The 17,051-nt window shown below is 36.8% G+C and overlaps 1 protein-coding gene across 1 annotated transcript in view; it reads right to left on the bottom strand.

Annotated features, from left to right (window-relative positions):
* The window catches only part of WFS1 (wolframin ER transmembrane glycoprotein), a 38,490-nt gene that overhangs the window by 19,996 nt on the left and 1,443 nt on the right, over window positions 1–17,051 (bottom strand). Inside the window, exon 2 of the mRNA XM_026122007.2 lies at window positions 16,203–16,400. Coding sequence (XP_025977792.2) covers window positions 16,203–16,395 — 193 coding nt within the window. The 5' untranslated portion in view covers window positions 16,396–16,400. The remainder of the gene's footprint in view (window positions 1–16,202; window positions 16,401–17,051) is intronic.

Genomic DNA, 17,051 nt, shown 5'->3' with positions numbered 1-17,051 from the left:
TTCAAAATATTTAGAGGAATCTTAGAAGGTAAAATGTGCAGTCAAAAGCGTGTTTTAGAAGAAGGATGGACAATACAGACCTCCAATCCAAGTGAAAACTAGAAGGACAAACACTCTGCAAGAGTAAACAGGCTAAATGATGATGTATAACTGATCACCGCTGTTCTTTAGCATGTATTTAGTTAGAAAATCTCTTGATGTGTATTCCTCCCACATAAAACTACCGCAGTTAGAAATGCTGTCAGTAGAAGCTTTTATTTTCCAGCTTTGCTAAAAACTGATGTCTTTTTAATGTCAAGTTTTACTCTGTCTTGAATATAAAAATTTCCAGAAGAGAGTAACATTCATTTTACAATACTTCATGCATCTTCTATGACAATTAAAATAGACTTCACTAGCTGTTGTGTGTCGGATGCATTTATATAAGCCAACCAATTCTATCAGTTATTCAAGGTTCACAAGCACTACAGTCATTCAAATCAAAGTATGCCAGTGAAAGCACATGAACTGTAGGTGGTCCTTAGCATTCATATAAGCAGCAAATTAAGACAGGACGGTGAAGTAGAAGGATAGCTAGGGCTTAAGATTTGACTTTAGTTCTTGTTCTGCCACCAAGATCCTGCGTGAACCTCAGTACAACATTAGGCTTCAGTCCCTAATTTACAAAACAAGCTAGTTATACCTCCTCAGGCAGGTCACTCAAAATCTCCAATCATTCAAAGGACATTGGGACAATGACATTATTAATAAAACTCAAGAACTTAAGGTATGAGCTGATGCGGTACCCTTTAGTTTTCTCAGTTCCTCTCCAAAAATGTAAATATAAAAGTGATGGAAACCAAGCTGGAACATTGTCACTTTACCTGCATGTCACCCACTACAAAAGCTTCCTTGTTTTTCAGTAAGGCACAGTATCTATTGCAATGAGCAATTAATCACATAAGTCTGCATAAAGCTAGTTATCTACAGTATCCACCTCCTCTTATTTTGTGAACAAACTCCTTTTACACAGGCAGAAACTGTAACTCTTGCTCAAAAATGTGCATCTTCTCCAAAAATATAAGTTTTGCTCAAAATATGAGTTCCTCTGATCTATCCACCTGTGCCTATCAGTGCATGATATCTTCCCTCACCTCCCTGCACGTGTACACAATTAGGGACACAAGAAAGTGGAAGCATATATATAAATGATTTCTGATCTGCAAAAGATGTAGCAGATGCGTATTTTCCAGCCTGCTACTTTTATGTCCTCATACTACAGAAAAGTATTTAGGTCTCTGAAGGGCCGCAGAAACATCTGGTGTAGGTATTTAGGCACTTCATTTAGATGTTAAAGCTGTCACTTAAAATGTATTTTATTAAAACACTACTATTTAAAAAGATTCAATACAATGAAATCCATGAAGGGCTGTAAGCATTTCAGTCATATGTAGCATTTAAAAGAGTAAGCTAAAGCTGCACATTATTAGCTGATCGATTTTTAAAGGTGCTTTTGAAATATATTACTAGGGTAATTTTTGTTTACTAGTGAAATGTATATTTTCCAATTCCAGAAAAGATGCAAAATATAGAATTAAATCTAAACACAGCTGTTTAAATTGCCAGGTTATGGATAAGCTGATGAATACAAAAGGCTACTACTTAGCTTTTGAAACTTTATACATTAGCTTGCATATTGACTACACAAAGTAAGATTCCAGTTTAGAGAACAGCCTTGCTGCCACAGGCTTAAACAGAAGTTTACTATTTATTTCAGCAGAGGCAGGCACTTTTACTGCTTCTGTTAGGCTTTTACAGGAAAGAGGAAATGTTGCAAAGGGAAATATTTCAGTTTTAAAAAGAATACTAAATAACACCATCTCAGGATGCAATTCTTGCCCCCTAACTCTGAAATACAGCAATTACATTGACAAAAAGGCAGTTAATCCATAGAAGAAAATTTGTCCAGGTGAGATTTTTTAAGCACTGATATCTCTGATTTTTATTTTAGAGTTGCAAAAGGAACACATATCATTGATTAACATGCATAAGCCTCTTCTTTGGGATATATCAAGGATTATTATTATTATTTTTTTTTTTAAAAAAAAAGCAAGAACTGTTCAGCATTCATACAAAGTTTTGAAGAAAGGGCTTACACAGTCTAGAGAGTAAATCTTTTCAGTGCCAAAGACTTCAATGAAGGCAAAAGTTGGCCATAGTTGTCATATAGCTTCCTTCTCAATGTCCTAGCACAAATCAATGCTGGATGCTATATAGCCTTCCCACTGACAGCTGAAATGCATCATCTGTGAATTACTGTACTTGAGTTGACTTGTTGCAAAGTTTCTGATGTTACGTGTAGCTGGTGTTTTACACAGTTTAGACAAACAGGGTTTAAAAAAATATTGGCATTTAAAAACATCAGCATTATTAATGGACCCATCAATATACTGTGTATGACACTTTCATTCATGAATTCTAAAATATTTAAAAGTACATAAATAATAATCCGAACAGGTAAGAAAAGAGATTTTTATACCTATACACATACACAAATGTCATCCCACTCCCCCCAAAGCAATACCAATTTTATGAATTCCCTTCCGACTCCTAGAAAACTGTCTTCCCTCAACCAAGTAAGTTTTACAGTTATTCCATGCAGAAAGAGACAATAAAGTGCAGAGAGAATAATAAAAATGTTTATTGATATACTTTCCTACCAACACAAACATACTACCGCTCTCGGGAGAGTGAATACACCCAGAATAAGGGAGTTTTAGCACCTCATCCACTATTATCATCCACTGGCCAGGTGTGCAGAGCCCTTTCTTCTCCCCATTTAGATCACAACCACCTCAGACCTGAATTTTCCAGATAAGACAAGAGGAGAGAGAACATGAAAAAGGAATATCAAAGCTAGAAACTGATATTTTAAAGGATTACTTTTTTTTCTCCAATTATACACACCCTTTGAGCTAAAGCTCTTATTTGTTCACACAGTTATATGGGCTAGTCACAAAAGACAGTTATGTTGCTTTGCACAATTTATCCATTTTTACACATACACAGGCCAGGACTTCCAAGTCCTTTGAGCAGTGGAAACTAATGAAGAACAGGGTGAAAGGAAAACTGGAAGCAGTTTCTCAGACAGGAAGCAATAATGAAGACAAAATATTCATTTGAAATATATAAGTTTTAAAGAAATTATAGGTTTTACAAGTGAATATTAAAGCTGCATGGAAATGCTACTGAACAAGAGATTAATGCATTAAGCAACACCCACACTAAGCGTATGAAGGAGGCCTGTATGGCATACACACTTTACATGATCACGACTACAAGCATTCATTTGGGCTCAGAGAAGAAAGTGACAATGACTTGCAGGAGGAGGAGGAAAAAAATCCATGTGTTCGGAAGAATAAAGGTTTTTAGATGACAAGATATGAAACAAAATTTCTGGATTCAACTTCCCATTTCATTATTATAGGAAGAGTTTTGAAGTGACTGAAAATAGTAAGAATTAGGTGTATGCACAATACGTATGTTGCATTCAGTCCTAATCAGTGGTAACACACTTCCAAACTTACTGAGTACACCACTAGAAAAGTACATAAGCATTTTTACCATTTCAAGAGAAAATCTGACAGTTGTCAAAGCTGGAAACTGCTACCAAGGTGGCCTAGTAAAGTGGCCCAAACAACAATAGTGAGTCTCCTAATATCTGGTATTTGATTTTGCAAATTTTAGTTTTTTTAATGCAAGATTTTAAATGCAGTTTCCTAGATGTTTTGTTTGAATAAACATGATAAAGACATACTGTGAAAATGAGAGCAGCAACAAGGCCAGAAAGCAGTAATGATGACCTCAACTACCCTCACAGACAGAAGATGAATATCACATTCAGGATTGATGTCAAGATCAAATTTTCAGAGAAATTTAATATATGCTTCATAAAGCATCCAGTCAGGGAACCCAGAAAAAACTCCTGCTTCTAACTGAGCAGTGCACAGAATCTAATTCAAGAGCTCAGTGAGATACCCTGTAATAGCAGCTTAGACTTAACACCCTTATAGGAGTGTCAGAAGCCAGAGATCCACTACAGCTGTATTTAAAAGAATATATAAAAGCAAGGAAATTTTACTGAAGAAACAGTGGGCAGTCCAAAAGACAAAATGTTTACAGGGAGTGGAGAGTAATTTGTTTTTAGAGACTCAAAGCACATACACGCCTATCAATAAGAGTTTAGGAAGACCTAAACGCAAAGCCAGCATGAAGAGAGAAAGAAACAAATACAATAATACACAAACAAAACAAATAAAAGAAAGAATGCATAAATCAAAAAGCTACAGTTATGCCAAAATAAATCTAACCAAAAAAATACCCCCTCCCCCAAGTCTAAGGTTAGATTTAAAACATACACCGTGACAAGTCAAGAGAAAAAGGTTGGAAGAACAACTTAACAACTTGATGCAGGATCTGTTACAACTTTTTATGCCCTTTTCAAACATTCAAGGAACAAGTAAGCTTACCAGTGAGACTACGGGGCCTATAAGTAACTACACTACAACTGAATACTTGGAAAAGAGAAGACCACAGTAAAAAAACCTAAATCATTTACTAAAACATATTTTTCTCCTAGCAAGCAGTAGCATGGAGAGGCTCCCATGCAGGAACTCTTTTTTTTCTTTCTTTATTTGAACGAAAATGTGTTGGAGGAAGAATCTCAAACGTAAACATCATATTTTAAAAAGCAGCTATGGAATCTTTTAATTGTATTTATTCAAGTGTTCTAATGGACTAAAACCTATTGAACTACATACTATGGTGTCTAAGCTCTCACTTAAAATCTGAGGAATGGGAAGCAGCAAATGTGACACTAGAGAAATCCATGATAACAGAGACCATTAGGTCTGACCTCCATACAAGGCAAATAGATAAAAGAATTCATAAGTCCATGGAGGGGACAAAAAAGATACTTTGGGGAAAGTCAGAAAAGCTTTTGCATAAGAAGCCTTGGCTTTAGCCCTCTCTGAAGGAACCAAAAGGTTTGAGGACAGGTAGATCAAGGTTATATTTATATCTTGAAGGATGCTGAATAAGGCTTCTCACAAAGGTCCTCTAAAGAAATTAGAGAGCAGGGCATTACATGGATAAACAAGAGAAAGAATAAGAGTAAAACACAAGGCTCGCATTCTCCCTGGGGAAAGAATATCAGTTTAGACCCAAAGGGGTACGTGATAAAGCCTGTATTATTCAACAGGTAGGTGATGTGGAAAAAGGGACGAAGACTAAGATGACAATCTGATGATGATTATGTGTTATCCAGAGAAAAAAAGGGCAAAGAGTGCAAAAAACTGCAGAAGGAATTCATGACTGAGTGATTAAATGATAAAAGGGCAACTGAAATTCAGCGCTGATAAATGCAAACAAGAAAAAGCTATCCTATCATTGTGATACACAGTGATAAGCTCTGAACGGACTATTACCATTCAAGGAGTGAAACCCTGGAGTCGTAACACTATTTTATGAAAACAACAGTTCAGCGCTAGTAACACACTATTATTCAGGACTTTTTAACCTGGAGAAGAAACTGAGGAGAATTATGCTAGAAGTCCTAAGAACAATGAGGAACACAGAGAATATGCTCCCATTCAATACCTTACCAAATACAAAAACCAAAGAGCATCAACCACCACAAGCAGGCAGCAGGTTAGGCGTCTTCCCAAAAGTCAATGCCTTCCCAAAGGTCAATACTGGACAAACCAGCAGTAGAAAAGAAAATCCAGAAAGGCCTATTAAAGACAAAGACCTCAGCTTTGGGGCAGTAAATCTCTAAGCTAAAAAGCATGAAAGAAGATTATTCTGAGAAGGAAACACCTACTCATGAGCATCTCTGACATCTCAGTAAAATATGAATATAATGAAATAAAGAGACTGACACTACATTTAAGAAAAGCTCCCCTGCTCTAACAGGCATACTGTGAACAGTAGTGTAAAGTATTCTCACAGAAGAGATAAGAATTTTGTACTGCAAGAAGTTAGCCGCTGTCCAGATTCCCCTACAGTAATAACACCAAGCATTGACACCAGCTCCTGCAATCCTTCACGCAGATTTTACAGACAGTAACCAGAATATTATTTGAGGTAGGGGAGAGGAAGAAGTACGACAGCATGCACAGAAAGCATAACTACACTTTAATAACTTTATCCAGTAAGGTCTCTGCTTGCATAAGTGGATTTTGTATTGATAAGAAATCACAGGACATCTAGCATTTCCCTCAGTTCCATGCTCTTAACTGACAAGAGTAATTTACATGTTTGATAAAGAGTAGTATGGAACAAGCTTTCATCTGCAGATTTTTTCCACCAGCTAAATCAGTGAGGAGAGCAGGAAGTCTCCCTCGACATTAGATCTTCTCCCACACTTGAACAAGTTCTCCACATACCATGAAGTGTACTGATGTCTGAATTGATCCATGGCACATACTGTGTCAGGCTGCACTTTCTTGAAGCTTAAGGCCTGCATCACTTTACAACTTTGGGATTCTTTATCAAGAAGGCCTTATTTTAATACAAGTTGAAAGGAAGTAGAGACTGAGTTACAAAGAAAATTACTGTACTTTTATGGGATACCAATATGAATAACCTATGCTCACTGCTGAACTCCACCCCTCCAATCATCCTCCATAAAAGGAGACTGAACAAATAAATACATATGGAGAGACAGATGTAATATAGAGAAGATAGATACAGGATTAACTACTACAGTTGAAAGAGCCTCTTTTATGGCTTTCTCTATGATGAACTTAAACCCGGATATTTATTCCATCTTTTATGTCTAGAGAGTTCTGCAATAACGTGGCTTGGAACTGCAACAGGTAAACCTCATCCCTTACTTCAGGTTAAGATAATAAAGGCACCTAAATAATACTTAGAGACAGCGCCAAATTGTTCTCCTACTATAGTAAGTTCTGTAGCTCAGAATAACAAACACACTGTGCCAGAAGTTTCAACATGGAAACTACAGTTTAATATAAACTGTAGCCATCTCACTAAGCATTGGGTAGGCTTGAAAAAGAAACAGCCAGTAACAGCCCAAAAACATGCTATAAATTCTGTCTGAAAGAAGCTAGCGTGGGGCACAGTGAGAATGTGTATCACCTCGATCACTTCCACAAACATCTGCAAAAAGAGAATCAGCCTCCATGAAGCCAGTCTTGTTTCAACATTCATTTTTCCTGGAGAAGTTGTACTTAAGGGCCCCCAAATACATTCTAATCCCTTGGATTTCAGGGCTTTCTGCACAATAAAGCTAAGATAACTAAATGGGGAAAAGCACTGTCTCACTTCTTAAAACCAAGCATCCAAGAGCTACAACAACCCACCTGCAGAAATGGTGTATTTGCAGACTGCTTTGAAACATCGGCTCCCAGAGTCATACTGATTCTCAGGCCAGTGTTCACAGTAAATTCTGTCTCCTGCCCCCCAGGTCTCATCAGTCTTTTTCTCTGCTCCTGCGATATTTACCTCTACTAGAGTTACAGCCAAAAAGAGAGGCTATTATCTTAAAAATCAATGGAGATCTTGCAACCAAGCTCAAGATGATGAGCTATAGATAATGAACTAGTCTTTTTAGGCTGCTAAAAACAAAGCACGACTGAAGCATCAAAAGTAACAGCATGATTCTAAACCGAATGCGGTAATTTGTAATGGAAGATGGGGTGAATTTGCTTCAAGTTCACAGATTAAATATATTAGCTATAGAATATCATTTTCTTGCAAACTCCCAGCAATAGTCCATTTGCTATTAAAAAGAAAATTTCACTATTTTGAAATCTGAAGATTTTATAGCATTAAATAGGGAACAAGAATGCATACATACACAGAATAAATAATGCTGGCATATTTGTTCAAGCAATAAAAGTATTCAAGGAAAAACTAGGAAACTGAATGCCTATGGGGCATGCCTACACAGAGATAACTGACCAAAACAGATATAGCAGAATACACTAGAAGGTATTTCTTTTGGAGTCGTGCTCTAAATACACTTCCAAAGAAGGTGCAGAGATGGTAGTTATTCTACAACAGCATCACACAGGATTTTTGGAATAGCGTTCATTCTATAAGCACAATTCTTATAGCTTTATTGTTTTAACAACAAATCCAAAAATTTCAGGGAACAGTTTGCAGTTCTTTATTATTTTTTTTAAGCTACAAAACAAACTTTCTAGAATCTGGGTGACACAAAAGAGCAAAGACAGACATTAATGACAAAAAAAAAGCCTTCTACTTGCTAGAAGATGCTATGTAAACATACCTCCAAAGTGGAAGGTGTTTGATGTATTTTTCTTTGGCAATGGAAGATTTAAAGTGGTTCATCTGGGGGTAGGTTGTCTGTTATCAATGTGCTTTTAGAAGAAGCTAATCCGTACATTTTGTAACAAAAATTAGTGTTCTAATAGCTTTTATGTGTCACCGGATTGCACTATTGAGCTTTCAGTGTTGAGAAGAGCCAATCTGAATCTCTAGAGAAATCCTCCTACTCACTTTCCATAAGCTCCAGAAGTTCACTGGTATTGTGTGCAGTACCTATGTAGGAGTAAAGTTTCTAAAAAGACTCATATTCCACTTAAAAGCTCGCACTAGGCATCGTGTCATGAATGTGATTTGTTCATATAGAGTATAAGGACACAAACAGATGAGCTGACTGGAGATACAGAAATATTTTATAGAACAAATATCACTGTTTTGGTAGTTGTTTTTACTAACGTTAGACCATTATTTACTCATCTGTGAGGGTTAAATCCTTTCATCCATCCAGACACCTGCTAACTTATCTTATTCCAAAATAAGGGCTTGATACAATAAAGAACACATTGCACATTGTTCTTCTATGCACTTCAACTTCCACATTATGATCTTATGATGGTCCTGTTTGCCCCAAGAACAATTAAAAACAATTAATTTATATTAGCATATGTTGTCAGGCATTCTATTTTTAAAGGTCAAAACAGGGAAGGAAGGGAAGGGAGTGACATTTGTTTAAACTGGTGCTGAAGTCTAGGACTCAACTCTGCTTTCTCCAGGAGCAAGAATGCTTCTGTAGATATGATAACAGTCTTAGTCACACCACAATCGCAAGTCATCAAATAGCATTAAATTGAAAAGGGAGCAACTTTTGCACCCCCACAAAATGAAGGCAAATTGTCAGGAGAGCAGTGGAAAAAAAGCAGGTAGGTGGAAGACTAAGAGTGATGATATTATAGACACTATACATTTTAAAAGTGGAAGGAAAACTATTCTTAAAAGGTATTTCTTTCCAGCATAGCTATTATTGTACAATGATCATTTGAAGTCATTTAAAATAATTTCACACACCCAACTAATGAGGCAGCCCTTCTGCTTTTTCTACACAGGATTCTTTATGGCAGGAGCACCTCTGATTAAATCCTTTATCAATAAGTGCTGAGCTAATTCTTTAATGTGTTCCAAAACCAGAGAGTTAAAAAAAGTAATTAAGTTTCTTCTCATTTCTCAGTTGAAATTCATCATCATTAACCCTCCCCGCAAAACAAAAGCTTCCTAAAACAAAAAAACACCCTAAAGAAAAGCAGTGTGAGAAAGAGCTGAAATCATAACTCTCACCAAACCTACATATTTTTGGAAGTGAAGATCAAAAGTTATCTCCGCACAATGTTCAATGGAATTTCAGTGCAGTGCAGCTCTTCAACACATACATGCTATTAATTCATTAACTTACTGCCTTAAAAAAAAAAGAAAGTGATTTGCAAGTGCACAGTGCCTTATTACATTCCTTAGTAAGCACTTCAATAGTTAACTGCCTTTTCAGAGAATTGGTGTTATTTCTCAATTTACTTTTTCCAGTTGCAACTTCTAACTTTTGCAGCGAAGTGGGCCTTCTGCTACTATGAAGGACCCTCTAACAGCACAACAGTTTCAGATCTTTCCTATGCATTGATTACTGTGGTGTAATAGGGATTTGTCGCAGTCATATTTGAAGATACATATATGGATATTAGGTGCTTCTAAATGTTTCCCTCAAAAGCCACTGCAAAAATGTCTACAAATGTTAGTCAGTCTCCAGAAGTTCTTGCTGCTGATGAATTCAGGTACATTACATTAGAAACTTGCTTCAGATGAGGAATGTGCTTTGAACTTCAATCGTTCCCATTTACTGGGTTTTATTTGCACAGTGGAAGTGCACAAGTACTGGATTCCTTTCAAAAGAAACTAAATTGAAAGACTGTATTCCAACTGCTAGGTTAAATTTAGACCTGATTAAATTTAGTATAAAGTAGAATCTACAAGATGTGTACAGTATGAAACTTGGGTCCTTAGCACCAAGTGCTTGACAGGTCCACTCCTATTTCATTGCACTACCTACTAATATGAACATTGCTCTTCCCCGCCTATTGCTCATTTCTGTCCCTGTAACACCTTGGTACAGGGGTGGCACAAGTGTATCGTGATCATGCACTAAACTAGATCAGGATATATATCCCCCTGAAAAATAATGGAGGTAGAGGAAGATTCAACTGGAACACTCCTTAATCTGGTTCATTGTGAGACTGCAAAAATTTTTTCTGCTGGCCCAGCCCATTGGATAGGAATGAATGGTGAGGACAACAACTTCACCTACCTGTGGAGAAACAGTTTTTCATCCTTAAGCAACATATAGGCACGTATCCAGCACCAGAACACATGCCCTGCAGCTTCAGAGATCCAAGACTTATTTCTGATAAAGGAAATACAGTCTGCAAGTCTTAGCTATCTGCTGAAGAAAACATTCATATATATTGAATGGTGAAAAAGGCCATGATAGAGAAATATTTTCTCACATAAGCAGGTGTCCAATCCTCCTCCCACAGAAGGTAAAAACACCAAAATGCTACTGACACTGATAGTAGCAGACTTGAAAATGCTAATTCCCATGGTTCTACAGTTAGTATGACCGTCCCAAAATGTTACCTGAGAATACACAGTCATTGACTTTTGTTTGGATAGAATCTTTTTTCCACACTAATGCTTGGCAAATGAGCTTTCAAGAAGCCTTAGTAGTTACAGGCAAAGTTTGAAGGGACATTAATAAACTGACAGATAAATTGTTAAGCAATTAATACTTCAAGGCACAGTCCTCCCCTTCTAACAATCAAAGATTTTTCTGAATTTTCCCTCAAGCTTTGTGCATTTCACTTTTCCTCAAGAGTTAGTCTGTACAATAGAGCTGTCAGAAACTGAAGACACAAGTGCTAAAACAGAGCTTTGAAGCAAAGGTTCTTTGCAACCTTAACTGGAAGAGGCTAAGACTTTGAAAATACTTGCAAGTTGGAGAGATTCCCTGTTCATTAGTCTTCACTGAGCAATGCGTTGGAAACATGTAAATTGTTTAGAAGGTTTTTCATATTATTTATAAATTTCAAGTCACAGGATTTATAAAATAATCCTCTTCTGAGATAAAAAAAAGTTACCTTCCTAAATATGAAGCAGAACTCCACACATCTACAAACAAAACACAAGAAATTGACTCCTGTCTGCAAAGCTCTCAATACAAATACCTTCCCCATATGTTCTGGATTCCAGAACAAGGGATTTTTGTACCTAATTCTCTAACAGCAAATACATGGAAAAGGTAAAATTAGTTCTCTAACAAAAGAGATGCTTCTTCAAGTACCACAACTTAGTCTCACAGTGCTCTCAAAACTATTCAAACTCTCACCTTTGAATTCCTACCTGATTCAGCTTCTCCAACCTTACTGGTCAACAAGTGTACATGAACAATCTAGAAAACAAATAATTTATTGTATGCAGGTGAAAGGGGGTTTATCACCTTCACACTGCTTCCTAGATTTCTCTATTGTTCTAGGATATCCTCTTTTACCTTCCCTTCTGTTGCTGACTGGAAGACATTTCCCTATAAATTTTTAAGATGACACTTCACATGCTAGAAAGAAACTACTGATGCATGACAAGAAATGGAAACACCTCCAGATAACCTGCAGCACAATAAATATTCACCGGGGTTGAGAGTCAGTCTGGTTCAAATTACTGTTACAGTTGACTTGGAGCAATGACTTGAATCCAGACATCCCAGGCAAGTATTCAACCACTACTGTGGAGAAGTTTCTCTCAAACCCGCTTTTCTGAGCTGAAGAGTGAAACATCCACCCAGCCACAGAAAGAGCTATTTAGTAGCTCAGCAATACAAAACACTTGGATGTGGATTCATGCATCTCTTCCAAAAAGGTAATATTAATACCAGCAGTATCCAGATATCCACGTCAACTAAGTGAAGATGTTGATTATGCTGTCTGTTTTTCTAACTATGCTCTATGCACACACACAGCCAATTATTCCACTCACAAGAAGGATGTTTTTAAGCCTACTTGGGAAACTCAGTGTTGGGCCCTCCAGGGCTCTGCTCTGAGCTATTTCTTTGTGCATTGCTCTAGTTCTGTATATCCGAAGGAAGGAATATGCATACCAGAGCTGATGAGATATAGATGCCAAGAAGATGCAAGTTCTTACAGAGCAGGCAGCAGCTGGACAGAAGTTTTGAGGGGCTTGGGCACGCAGGAGGCAGAAAAAGCTTTTTAGGCGATTTGGACCTTAGTCTGTTTCAACAGTCTTCGTCAGCCTTCATCACCAAGCAGGCACTGGTCTTCCTTGCTATAAACCATGTTTCTCTTGGCCCAGACAACTAAACTAATGGCAGAACTTTGTTTAAGCAGCTGGCAATTCTCCTGTAATTTTATTACATGAATACTGATGACTCACTGGTTTTAAATTTCAGAAGCCCTAATTAGTAGGACTCTCTCACTAAAACTTCCTGTCCGGGCACATCCATGAAAGAGTAACAACTCTGATTTTTACATAAAAGTCAATATATCGTTATTCATTATATTCCCAATACATACACAAAACTCAGTAACTTTCATAGGCAGAAGCTTTCTAGAGAACATAACAGCTTTGGTAGGAGTAGGAATAAACCTCTTAAAAAAAAATACAAACAAAACACTAAGATCTACAAACTGTCTTAAGCTTACCAGCTGAATATTGGTGCTTTCATCAAATCTAGATTTGATTTACATATGAAACTCTCAAAGTATTGTTCCTTCCCATGGTGAAATGAATTACATAAGGAACAACAACAAAAAGATTACCTCACAATAAATTAGCAGAAGGTGGCCTGAAAAACTGCTAATAAAGAATTCTTTAGTATTGGCACCTGACCCAAACAAAATATATATCCAGCTGAGGATAAATATGTGCTTAAGTACTTTACTGAATGAGAGCCAGAGCATTCATTTCTTTCCTGGATTATGCTGCAAGATATAGATAATGCTGTAGGACTAAGAGATGGGTGTTTCCAGAAACAAATTATTTAATGTTCATATTGATGCTATAGCTTTAAATCCAGTATATACAAGCAGAGATTGGGAGGAAAAGGTACAGACAGGAAATACAGGTGCTTTTGGCAGGAATATTCCAAGGACATGAAGTAGACAGGCCTTGAGGTAAAACTATTTCAGGACAACGTTTTTAGAGGAACACAGTACATCTCCTTATCCCCAAGGAATCATAGCTGTTTACTTAAAAAATAATTTTCTAACAAATTTAAGTTTTTCAGATTTTGTAAAAAACACAAGTCATCAATAAATAGAAAGCGTTCTACATCTTTAATATATATTTAATATCTTTCTGCACAACAATTTGCTGGCCTTTTCCATCCTTTTTTACATCATTCCTGGTTTCAGTCATCAGAGAATACTAATGACACATAGCGCCCGCTCAAAGTAACCGACTCCTTAATCGTCCAAGGAAGAAGTCAGAACTAAGCCTTTCCCAGGGATTTTGCTGTATGTAATACATTTGTCCTTTCATAAAACCAGAACACTTAACAGAACTACACACCATGGCTAAGAGATCAGATCCTTCATTCCTCCTGGAACTATCAGCAATTTGAGCTTTATCTATTGATAAGGGCTCCAGTGATTCTAGGCAATACCTTCTTTGTCAGTTTGAGTATTTTGAAAATTGCCAAAGTGCCAACTTTCTGCTTGAGGGAATACTCTTTACCTATTTATGTTTCCATAAGCACATATTTGAGTGTGTGAACTTCTGAGGACTTCTATTGCTCCTTCTGGAGTATTACTAAAATCCTTGTTTTTAAGTTTCGATGACCAAGGCTGCAGTGGGTGGAAGAATTCTCTGTTGGCCTTCTTTCAAATGAGATTTCAGTTCTAAAAACTGTTAGTATTATGGTAAATGACATAATTCAAAAATAACAGTAGAAGAAAATATTGGATGAATAAACATTTTCTCATTATCACATTTGCTATCTAAATTCACCAAAATCTTGGCTGTAAGAGACTCCGGCAAGACACGAGGGCAACAGCAGATCATTCTGCAGCATTAAATACTTGAATATATTAAGAGAATGGAAAGGGCAATTACAGTGACACCAAGCACTGAAAAGATTTTCATGGAAAGAGATTTAAAGTAATCAGAAGCGAGTCATGATTGAAATAGAGAAATATATCAGTGCTCAATACTCCTCTTATATAAGAGCACAAACAAAAGCACCTACAATAACAGGAACAGCATAGGGATGCTCTAACATTAACAGGCCTGTAAAGAGATAGAACTGAGACAAAACTATGTTTTTAAAAGTCAGATATTTATAAAGAATAAGGAAACTTCCAAATCAGCTAGAGAAGAATACCTGACAATCTCTATTCAAAAATACCTGACAATCCCTATTCAAAAATACCACTAGACTGATAGTTTGCATTCATTTTCATAAGCTTGCATGAATGTGGGCACCAGCAACAGAAACCTAGGCCTTCCTCTTTTAAGTGATACTATAATAAAACCCAAGACATCTCCATGCTGTATTCCTAATATTGTTGCTATTTTTTTCTTTTTGAGGCATACTGAGGAGCTGGAGAATGAAGAAAGGGAGAAAACATACCTGTTAGTACTAATCCTAAATTAAGAATCATGTAATTAATGTCAAAAGTGTCAATTCTTCAAAAGGTCTGAATTATTTTACTGGTGGGCGAAATGAGAAAGTTAGTAATGACACCATGAGGCATGTTAGAAATTCAGTATGCAAAAAATTTATATTTTCTTAGTTTGGAATGTGCCCTTTGGTACCAAAGAACCCATAAGGTTTGAAAATCAATTTTAAATGAGATGCAAATACTATATGTGCTAACATAGCCACAGTATTGGCCTGAGCCATGTGCAGAGCTCACCTGCATCTGATACATCCCAGGTAGACATTCTTGCATTCACACATTTAATAGCTTTAAACTCCTGGATAACCTTATTACCTTCAATAAAGCAACTTACATTTACAAATGTAAGGGCATGCATGTAAACTGTTTCAGAATCAAAGGCCCAGTTTTAAAGAAAGCTAAAGAGCAGTAATCTTGCTAGACTTGGAATACAAGAGTTCTTGCAGAAGTGTTACATTACAAACTGATTTTAAAACTGTAACTCACGTGCTGAATACAGGAGCCAGATGTTTTTTTCCTACCTTTCTTTCTACCTAGCATAAGACATTTCTCTCATCCCACCATCACTACTCAGTCTTACCCCCCTGCCCCAGTGTCAGCCTATTGAGTTTCAAAGTAGCATTCCAACTTTGAAATTGTATCATGATTCTTAATCCGACTTATTTGCCTGCTAATCTTAACTTCATTTCTGTTGCTCTGGTTTCATATATCAGTTTATTATTCTCTTAGTCTGCATTACACTGGTATCTATTCATCTAGATTAGAATTCATATTAAAGCTATAGTTAGCATGTGGTCTAGTCAACTGAAGAAATTAAATTGAAACCTTAATACTTTATACTAAATTACATTTAAGTCTTCTGGCCAGTTTTACAAGCAAAGCTCATTCCTGTTGCTCTGTGCACACAGGAAAAAAAAAACGGTGGAAAAAGTGGAAAGTATGCACAAAATAAGCAGTGTAAGAACAGTGTCTTCAACAATAGGTTAAGAAACATTAGAGAAGTTTATTTATCTGCTCGACAGTTTCTCTTTAAACAGGGTTTAAAACACAGACACACACACACAGACATATACATAAATATACATACATATATACATATGCACGCACACACATATATGTACATATCTGTCAATCTCCTGATGTTTAGTGCAAGTCTTGCATAAAAATTGCTTTCATACTTACCATTTTTTTCAGCTCTCTCTCTGCTATGGGAGTAGCCAGGAACTGAAGTAGAAAAAGTTGCAGCATCTCCTGAAGGTGGTCCAGATTTCTGACTACTCTCACTGTGGTCCACAGCAGCAGCATTCAGCTGGGATCTTCCAAGATGTGGCTGTGAGTGAGAGGGACTTGTGGGGGGATCAGGATCAGAATTCATTTCAGCTGCAAAGGAAGAAAACAATAAGGATTAATGATTACTTTGTAAAACCAGAGTAAAAATTTAACATCTGAATGTATGTATACAATTAGTTGAACAAAAAGTCTAGAAAAAGGAAAGAATGCTGGCAGCTTCTTCAAGATATATCTATATATTCTTGCATAATTCCAAGCATGAACAGTTATTATGGAATAAGACATCATATATAGAATAATTCAAGAATAGCGACAGTCTTTTCTCACAACTAAGTAAGAATTGGTTTTCAAGTACAGATAAACTCTAAAATTCACAGATCAATCCTGCAAATACTGCATAGCTCCTTTGAATCCAACTTTCTGCTTACCTGCAGGAGCGAGAAAGATAAGCACTTATCTTTTATAGAACAGTGCTGACATGTCCATACTGACAGCAAAACTCACTGAGTATCAAGGGCCTGGTTTACAGCCACAGGGAAAAACAAGAAAGATAAGAAGGCAAAGGAGGAGAAGGTGTGGGACTCATCACTGGAAAGGAGTGAAAGAAAGATGGGGGCGGGGGGCAGACACCACTAGATCTGCTCTTGCGTAGACATTTGCAATAGAAAGAATGAACACACCCAAACTAAGTTCTCTGACTTTATTTCCTATTCAACTACTCTCTGCTTTTATGGAATAAAA

This window comes from Dromaius novaehollandiae, chromosome 4, assembly GCF_036370855.1.
Source record: "Dromaius novaehollandiae isolate bDroNov1 chromosome 4, bDroNov1.hap1, whole genome shotgun sequence".
In the NCBI taxonomy this organism is placed as follows: Eukaryota; Metazoa; Chordata; class Aves; order Casuariiformes; family Dromaiidae; genus Dromaius; species Dromaius novaehollandiae.
This window is presented reverse-complemented; position numbering and strand designations above follow the sequence as displayed.